This window comes from Drosophila hydei, unplaced genomic scaffold (assembly GCF_003285905.1).
Source record: "Drosophila hydei strain 15085-1641.00,03,60 unplaced genomic scaffold, DhydRS2 tig00008134-arrow-pilon, whole genome shotgun sequence".
In the NCBI taxonomy this organism is placed as follows: domain Eukaryota; kingdom Metazoa; phylum Arthropoda; class Insecta; order Diptera; family Drosophilidae; genus Drosophila; species Drosophila hydei.
The window spans coordinates 2,518,622-2,527,470 of record NW_022045843.1 but is presented as its reverse complement, the minus strand read 5'-3'; the positions used below and the strand labels follow the sequence as shown (position 1 = coordinate 2,527,470).

The window sequence follows — 8,849 nt, the reverse complement described above, 5'->3', positions numbered from 1 at the left end:
GTTCGTCCGAGAGACGTGCCGGAATTTTTAGATCTCTACGTGAGCCTGCGACACGACAGATTTTTTCAAGAATTGAAACACATTTTCGAGCTGTCAAATTTGTCATAATATATAATTATTATATGTTATTTTTAATTTCTCTGATGACCATAGAGCGACAGACTTTTTGATTTCTAAGAATTATAAAATTTAAAGTGGCTTGAAAAGAAATTTGGCAAAAGCATTTAAAATGGCGAACCCCAAACGAAAATATTAAATATAATGAAGTGGAAAATATAAAATGGAAAATAAGGCAATGATCTCGATGTTGCTCAAGTTATATAAAACAACTCTAATTTCGATACATAGAATATATATGTAGGGCATTTAAAATAGTTATAAATATTAATAAATATAAATATTAATATAAAATATTTAATATAAATATTATTATTGTCAGAAACAATCAAAATTTTGTAATACATAAACAGATTATTTAGCAAACATTTGTTGTATGTATATTTCTATATTTTGTCTTCAAATATCTAACATATATCTATATATTTATTTCCTTATATATATTTAATATATATTTTATTTTAATATATATATATATATGTATATATTTTTCTAAATATTTAAATATGTTATAATAATGACAACTTAGAGAAAAGTCCGTAAGTAGAGTTACGTAAAAAGTACGTAATTAACTCTTAAATAGCTATCAAATATTGTTTATACAATATATATTTTAATAAAACAAGTAATTATTATTTTAAAGAGAACAGGGCTTTATTATCATTATGAAAATTAGAATGTAAAAATATTTAAAAATAAATATAAATGAAAAAAAAAATCATATTGCTAATGACCATGTACATTAATTATCATTATTCTAAATGATCATTAACACTCATCAACATTATGATGACCATTATTAACAATTACTGTTTATTAATAGTAATTAAAAGTAACTTAAATAATAAACATTATATATTTTTAACTTCTAAACAATTATTCATACATCTTAAGAATATTTGTTCGACAATATTTATGTACATTAATAATTATTAAACATAAACATTTAAATATTTACTAAAGAAATAGACAATGTCAAAAACAGGAACAACTTAAATATACAAAAACGTTATAAAACAGAATAATCTTAAATATATTTATATAAACAAATACAATATTTCTAAAACAAATACAAATTGTTTAAACTTAAACTATTTAACAAAAAAAACCTTAAATTTATTCACCACTAGCACTGAACTGCACTGCGACTGACCCAGTCCAGGTCAGGAACTTGACTGATCGCCCACGCAGCTGCTGCGCCCTTTTATACCCAAAAGTCACTCAAAAGGCAATGCGAGCAGAGCTCCTGAGCCCTTTTTGAGTGAGAATTTACACTCACTGTAAGAATGAGTTTTTTTTTGCATTATGTTAGAAGCAGAACGAAAGAGCAGCCGACAACGGTAGCTCCACATACAACTTGTCATACTGATCAGGAATATATGTGCTACATATATATACATCATATATATGTTTTCCTTGCTGCTGTTGAAAAGATAGACAAATGTACGCAACTATATTATACTACATGATCATGCTGATCAGTAGTAGTCTATATAGTTGCATTTATATATATATAGATATACACCCACATATATATATTTATATGTTCTTTAATTTGTTGAGCATAAAAATGCATTTTTACTCATTTTGAATAGTAATTCAGACAGACAGACAAAGACCTATACAGATTACTCAACTCAACCTGAATATGAAGCTATATACATATGTTGTATAATTTCTCTGCTGTTTTCGTATAGCCATTTACAACATATAGTAATACAAAGAGTACATTAGTTGTGAACTATATAGTTGAGTATAGCTTGAGTACTTATCCAATTGCAGAATCTATAAATATATATGTCAAGCTGTCATCTCATACCTCTCTGCACGCAATATACCCCAGTTGAGTCAAATATAGTGTGTGCGTAGCTTGAAGAGTATAATAGGCTGAATCAACGACAGTCAAGTGGGTGTGATGGCTTTTCAGCTGCCTTGGCAACAAATCAATTTACAATTACATCACAAAATTCTAAAGAGCAGCAGATTTGCATAGCCAATACAAGAAACCTACGCAAAAGTGTTAAATATGTATTTTTTTGGCAACCAATGGAAACGGGAACACCCACGCGGATTGAGTCAAGTTCATAAAGCCAAGCTGACAGGTAAATAAATTCACAAGTCGTTGGCCTTAAGATAGGTGAGCGAGATAGAGAGCGAGGGGGCGCAGTGAGTGAGAGATGGGGCAATAACAATAGCAACAGTCGTAATAGTTAGGGAAAATATAACAAAAAGAATCACCAACCACCAACTACCAGCAACCAGCAATGATATGTTCACCTGTACAGGTAGCCAGCCATGTTACCTGGTTACACTCGACACAAGTGTTTATCAGTTATTTATTTTCGTAGTTGGTGTCAAAAAATCAAAGCAGCGTTGGAGTTTTGGCTCAAAATAAAAAAGGGCTAGCTCCGAACGGAGTCAGCGTGCCAATTAGTTAATTATTAGTAAAAATTTCTTGTTGAAAAAACATTTCATCAGATCGGAAGCTGTTTAAGCTTAAACGTTGGATCCAAATAATCATAAAATTGGGTAAAAAAGAAGGCAATAGCAAAATAATATTCATCGGCAATATGGCCGAGTTATTGTCGCGCGAAAAGGAACTCTTTCATATCAATCAAGAACTAAATCTGATGGCATTAAATCATCCCATTGACAACGGTAGCCAGTTCGTCGGTCAATCCCGCTACTGTACCTACCTCAAGCAGAAGGGCCCCAGCACATTGCTCAAGAAGAATTTTTGCGGAACTGCGAATGCAGATGGAGCAATCAGCCATCGGCAAACTGCGGGACGTGGCCACAGATCCAAAGGCACTAAGTCACCCAATAAAAGCGCACCAGCAACGCCAACGCCACCATCGATGCTGGTGACAACGCCCAGGAGCAAGCAAACAGCAGCTATAACGCCACAATTGACTAAGACTAAGACGTCTGAATGGCGCTCAGCCAGATCAAACGGTAAATATGGCACAGCAGTAGTAACAACAAATGCTGCCGCAGCATTAGCAACAACAACGGCAGCGGCAACAACAAACAACTCGGCTTCTGCTGCTCTTGCTGCTGGACGTATCGAAGGCACGTTCACTCGCCGTGCCACACACAAGACGGCAACGTTTGTGAAATACCGCAATCCGAACTTTAAGCCGAGTCCATCATTGGATCTGCTGCTGCACAATGGCGGTGGAATTGAGCTGCAAGAGGCGCAACAGCAGGAACAGCCGCAACAGTTGCAGCCGCAGCTGCAGCAGCAGCAGCAGGTGGAGCTGGAGCTGGTGCAGCAGTCACGAGAGAGCACAACAGTAATCAGCGGGCAATCCAAGAAACAGCTGACCCAAGACAACTTCATCAAGTGAGCAAATTACTAATGGATTAGTAATATCCGAAATAAATGATTAATAAATATTTTCTCTTAGATTTCTCAAGGCCAAAGTCGCCATTTTGGAGGAGGATCATGGTCAGCTCACACAGGATATAGCCGATCAGAAGAAGCAGCTGGAGCAAACGCTCGAAGCATTGCACAAAGCTGAAATGCAAAGAGATCAGGCCATGAGCACCAATTCCAAGCTGTCCGAACAGCTGCATCGCTTGGAATCGCAAACGGAGGAGGCGGGCCGACGTCAGAAGGAGTGCCAATCAGAATACAACAATCAGCAACACGAGCTGGAAATTTTGCGACGCGACACCAAAATACTGAAGCAAACGAATACCAATCTGGAGAGCCGTCTAATGCGCGCCAACGAGGAGGCTGAATCCACGCGTCAGAGGCTTAACCAGCAAGCGGCACAGCAGCGCGAGGATCTCGACTACAATCGAAAGGAACTGAAAGTGAGAGACAATCGGATTAAATCTCTAAAACGCCAGCGTGCAGACCTACTCAATGCCTATAAGAAGCAGCTCTTTATGATCGACAATCTGAAGCGTCAGACTAACTGTGTGGAGCAGGCGGTGGCAATTGGATTTGGCGAGAAGGAGTTTAACAAGGTGCTCGAATGGAATACGGGCACCAAAACGGTATTTTAGTGTGTGTGTGTGTGTGTGTGTGTGTTTGTATGTTTGTGTGCGACTCGGGGGTATAGGTGAATGTATGAAAGAGAGAAATTGCTACTCAATTGAATTTTATATATTTTCGGAACTGGTGCATATTCGAATTGCCTGTGCTACATCAATAAATATAAATAGTCCATATAATTCCATTGTATAATTCGAATGAAGTGCAGAGGGAGAGAGAGCAAAAGACGGGCTGCTGTTGCATATTTGAATTGCTTGTGCTTAAATTAATATAGACTATATATATAGTCTACCAATTGAATTGTATGCTAGGCAGAAAGTAAGAAACCTCATATTCCCTCAAGTCATTTTGCTTTCAATTAACGCGAGAATAACTCAATTAGGCAGGCAGGCGCAGATAGCCCGGCTGCTGCTGCTGCTCCTGGGGTTGCACGCGGCGTAGCATATAAAAGCGCTTATCCTGGCAGACACAAATCACACTTCGACTTCAACAGTCAACGACAGCAAACAGCAACAGCAGCAGCAGCAGCAGTAGCAGTAGTCACGCCACTAAAAGATTATACAATGGCCGCACTTAGATGTACACTCACTTTGCTATTGGTCACCATCATTGTGGCGGCGATTCTGTTGCACGGCAGCGAGGCAGCCTACAGGAAGCCACCATTCAATGGCAGCATCTTTGGCAAACGCAATGCTTTGGGTGAGTCTTCAAATGCCATACACCAAATACCACATACACCGTATACAAATCTCAATTACTATCTTTATACTATACTGCTTAGATTATGACAATGCGAAGGCAATGAACGCCGTTTGCGAGGTGGCCATGGAGGCGTGTCAAAGCTGGTTTCCACAGAACGATAGCAAATAGGAGCAAGCCCTGAGACTGATCTTAAAGCACACTAAAACTAAATTATACTGCAGCTGTCAAATCACAAGTAGCGACTAAACATACAAATATGAAATCAATTACACGTAAAAAGCATTGTATAAAATGTATTAGTTAAGTCGTCCATACACATAACTTACAATATCTAACACATATATAAATATAGCATACATACATACTCAATAAACTTATGATCAATGCACTTCACTTTGTTGATTTTACTGTTCAATAGCTTAACTACAACATGAGATACAATTAGAATATAATTAGTGTTTATGTCGAATACAATTTGAATATGCTGCAAGGCTAGATTATTTATATATATGTAAATATATATATATATATATATATATATATATATATATATACGATATATCACTTTATCGTCTTAGTCTATGTACAACAGAGCTGAAACAGGTGAATCAACGAATCAACGACGTCGACGTTGTCGCAACTCGTTTATATGCTTGCGCAGGTATTTCATATAGTCCACCATTGATGAGGTAAGTGCCTATTAAAAATACAATTACAATCTTAACATTTGTATAGATATGCTATCTATATAAACACTCACTGCATCCAGAACATAGCGTGGTATATAACCCTTGAGATCCAGGCAGAGCACCCATTCCAATATGCAGCTATCCTTTTTGCCAATGATTTCTCGAAATGCAAAGCCCGACACAATGTTCTCGCCTCTGTTTAATATTTATTAGAGCATTATTAAATGGATTTTCTTTTAAAAGTAGCCGCGCTCACCTTGTATACTTGGTTGTGGCAGCTATAGCCGGATATTCAACACTTATTGCCGCACTCATCCACACCTTATTGTTGGTCTTGCCCACCGCAGCATCTGGTGGCAATATTGACGGCATATTCACAGCGGATGGTGTGTTGTCTGGCTGATCTTTGGCATCCTCAAATTCATCGTCCAATGGCGGTGGCTCCACGGGAAAAGTTAGCGCAGCACCCAAACTCTTCGCACCCAGACTCTTACTCAATGTGTCGTAGGGTGTCACCGGAGTGGCAGGTGCTTTAGGTGTCGCAGTTGTTGCTGCCACCTCTGCTGACGGCAACGAACTCTGGCCAATAAATTTATTGCGATAGCTACTGGCAACGCTTCCAAATTGTGGTGTCTGTGATTCGCTGTCCGATAATGTAGCAACGCTGCCCTCACAGGATCGGTTCAGAGAATTATCATCCTCTTCCTCGCTGCTTAGCTTAGCCGCCTCATCATCATCACAGATTTTGCCATTGTAAATTAAGCGACACGAGCGCAAATTGACAAAATCGCGACTCTTGACCATGCCACCACCACCGCCAACAGAAACTTGATACGTAATATCGGTATACGAATTGATTTTCTAATAGAACACAAAAATTCGAAAATTTTAATTAATATACTAATTGCTTAAGTCTTAAGTCTGTTATTTTCGAATACCATGTTTTCAAAAACTATTTATTTAACATTTTTTAAAAAATACATTAACTATATTTTGCCAATATTAAGACTTTATTACTTACCCGCACAATTCTGGACTCTAATAAAGTTGGATTCCATTTGGGCACATCCTCGATACGATAGAAGAGCTCCTCCATTAGCACCTTGGCTGGATACTTCAGACGTGCCTGAAACACATATCTTCTAAAATTAAAAAACTATAAATTTAAATAAGCAAAAACTACGTACCGTTAATTTATAAATCTTGCCAATTTTATCGCGCTGTGTGCTGTAGATTGTATCGCCCTTTGGCGTTACCTTTTCCATCTTCCAATCTGTGGACTCTATAAGCTCAAAAGCTTTGCGCAGGCAATCTAAGCCCATTTGATTGTACTCATCATCCTATAAAGCAAGAATAGAAAAATATATATGAGGTTTTACTCCAAATATCTATTTAACAATATCTACCAACAACATTGTGGTATTCTTAAAATGCCTAAAGCATCGTAGCTGGCAGCTTCTTTTATAGATGCCAATCAATTGTTTTATTCAATATCGTTAGCTATGCGCATGCATAAATACTTAGCTGACCTGTTCATCCTCCTCGTCCGAGTGATGAGCAGTATCCAAGGGTGAATAAAAATCAGTGACACTCTGCGATGGGCGCTCACGTTCAGTCAAGATCGTTGGCTGCGTCAATGCTGAGCGCTCAGTTGTACTTGCGGCTGCAAATTGAAAGAATATTTGTAAATAAATTAACATTAAAGAAGAAAGAGTATCCAAGCTACCAGCAAAATATCGACGAGCATGCCGTTCCTGTGGTATAACACGGCAGTCTAGAAACCAAGCCTCGCCCCAGGCCAGAATAAAGGATGTTATAATGAGTATGACATCGAATACTTGTTGCTTGGAGTGCACCCACTGCAAATTGAGAATATATATATATTTATATATATATATATATATATATATTAATTAAACTTACATCATAGAAAAACACTTTTGTGATGAGAAACACACATGAGGCACTGGTAGAAAGCTGCAAGAAATTGCTAAATACTTAAAGAGCGTTCAAAATTAGATGACGAATTGGGCTTACTGCAATGATGGACCAGTGGTTTATATACAACAATGCATAAAAGAAAATTAAGACGATGAAACGGCAAAGCGCTGTGGCAACAACATCAAAGAGCGACGTATATATGGTATAGTGCATAACTTGTTTCTGAAAGGCCTGGAATATATTATCGCCGCCGATCTGAAATAAAAAATGAAAGCAATTAGCATATATGTATTTTCAATAGAAGAAACAGAGAATAAGACTTACAACTATGCAAATGAGCCAGAGTAGCGATACAAACAGTAAATCGAATGTAACAAAAAGGCAAAAGAATCTCCGCACCACCGACATGCGTCCATCCTGCGAATAACCGCCTAAGAACTCTTCCGTAAATAAATTAATGGCATGCGGCCTGGCTGCAAAAATCAAACATAAAATATTTAATATGAAATTACCAATTTAATATATTTTAGTATTTATATACAGTATATGGGGGTACATTGATAACACTAATCTAATTGGAATACTCACACATATCGTAAGGCATATGATAGGAAACACCACTGTGTCTCGCATTTGTGAGCAGTAGCTGTGCGGTGCTGCGTACATCATCGGAATCATTGTTGGACATGGTTGGGCTCCTGATTAATGGCCTTTTGCAAAGTCTTAGCTCATTTTTAGACAACAAACTGCGTATCGACTATAATACAACATAATTAACAATTGTTGTTTATAGCAATTTTTTATATTATCAGCTAATTATACCCAGTTGGCCGATTGATAAGACTGTTGCCCCACAGCTAAAATTTATATGTACATTCGGCTTTCGTTATGACTAATATATAATTTCGCTATGAAGAGTTTCCTCGACGTATTGTTCCGCTAAATCAATGTTTATGCTGATAAGCACACACACACACACATACGCACACTTACACTTACTTATGCATGCATTTATTTTCTGCACCGTTTGACACAAATTGAGCAATGAATGTAGAGCATACTGATTGTGCATATACATTTTTGATAAGCTTCAATATCAGTTTACTTTTTCTTTGTTTTTCTGACTACCTTTTTATAAGCAAAAGTTTTTTCCAACTTATACACCCGCATCGTACGCATTCAAAATAGCTGGCAGATACCTCAACGCATATTTACCTTAATTCCACTAAGCACACGCACTTACTGTTGGTAATGCAATATAATGCAAACTACCAAGAGGCAAGCACCATTTAACTCTTAATTAACAATTTGTTTAGATTTTACTCTGGCAGTGAATGAGAGTCTACAGTGAAACTTTATAAACAGCTGTTCAGTGTGGCTGTGTTGCAAATAAC

At 37.3% G+C, this 8,849-nt stretch overlaps 3 protein-coding genes across 3 annotated transcripts; 2 read left to right on the top strand and 1 right to left on the bottom strand.

Moving 5' to 3' along the window:
- The first annotated feature begins 2,602 nt into the window (after positions 1-2,602).
- LOC111604094 (myosin heavy chain, muscle) lies at positions 2,603-4,274 on the top strand. Its single transcript, XM_023321991.2, has 2 exons — positions 2,603-3,463; positions 3,528-4,274. The coding sequence occupies exons 1-2, from the start codon at positions 2,688-2,690 to the stop codon at positions 4,132-4,134; spliced, it is 1,383 nt and encodes a 460-aa protein (XP_023177759.2). The 5' UTR covers positions 2,603-2,687; the 3' UTR covers positions 4,135-4,274.
- Positions 4,275-4,428: 154 nt separating this feature from the next.
- On the top strand, positions 4,429-5,171 carry LOC111604096 (neuropeptide SIFamide). Its single transcript, XM_023321993.2, has 2 exons — positions 4,429-4,822; positions 4,905-5,171. The coding sequence occupies exons 1-2, from the start codon at positions 4,687-4,689 to the stop codon at positions 4,991-4,993; spliced, it is 225 nt and encodes a 74-aa protein (XP_023177761.1). The 5' UTR covers positions 4,429-4,686; the 3' UTR covers positions 4,994-5,171.
- Positions 5,172-5,408: 237 nt separating this feature from the next.
- LOC111604111 (steroidogenic acute regulatory protein-like) lies at positions 5,409-8,822 on the bottom strand. The gene is made up of 12 exons (XM_023322018.2): positions 8,671-8,822; positions 8,044-8,212; positions 7,780-7,928; positions 7,552-7,710; positions 7,438-7,491; positions 7,241-7,373; positions 7,044-7,177; positions 6,702-6,854; positions 6,536-6,640; positions 5,771-6,375; positions 5,586-5,709; positions 5,409-5,522 (listed from the first exon to the last, which is right to left on the bottom strand). Exons 2-12 carry the CDS (start codon positions 8,141-8,143, stop codon positions 5,442-5,444), a joined length of 1,797 nt encoding a protein of 598 aa, XP_023177786.2. The 5' UTR covers positions 8,144-8,212; positions 8,671-8,822; the 3' UTR covers positions 5,409-5,441.
- Between the last annotated feature and the right edge of the window lie 27 nt (positions 8,823-8,849).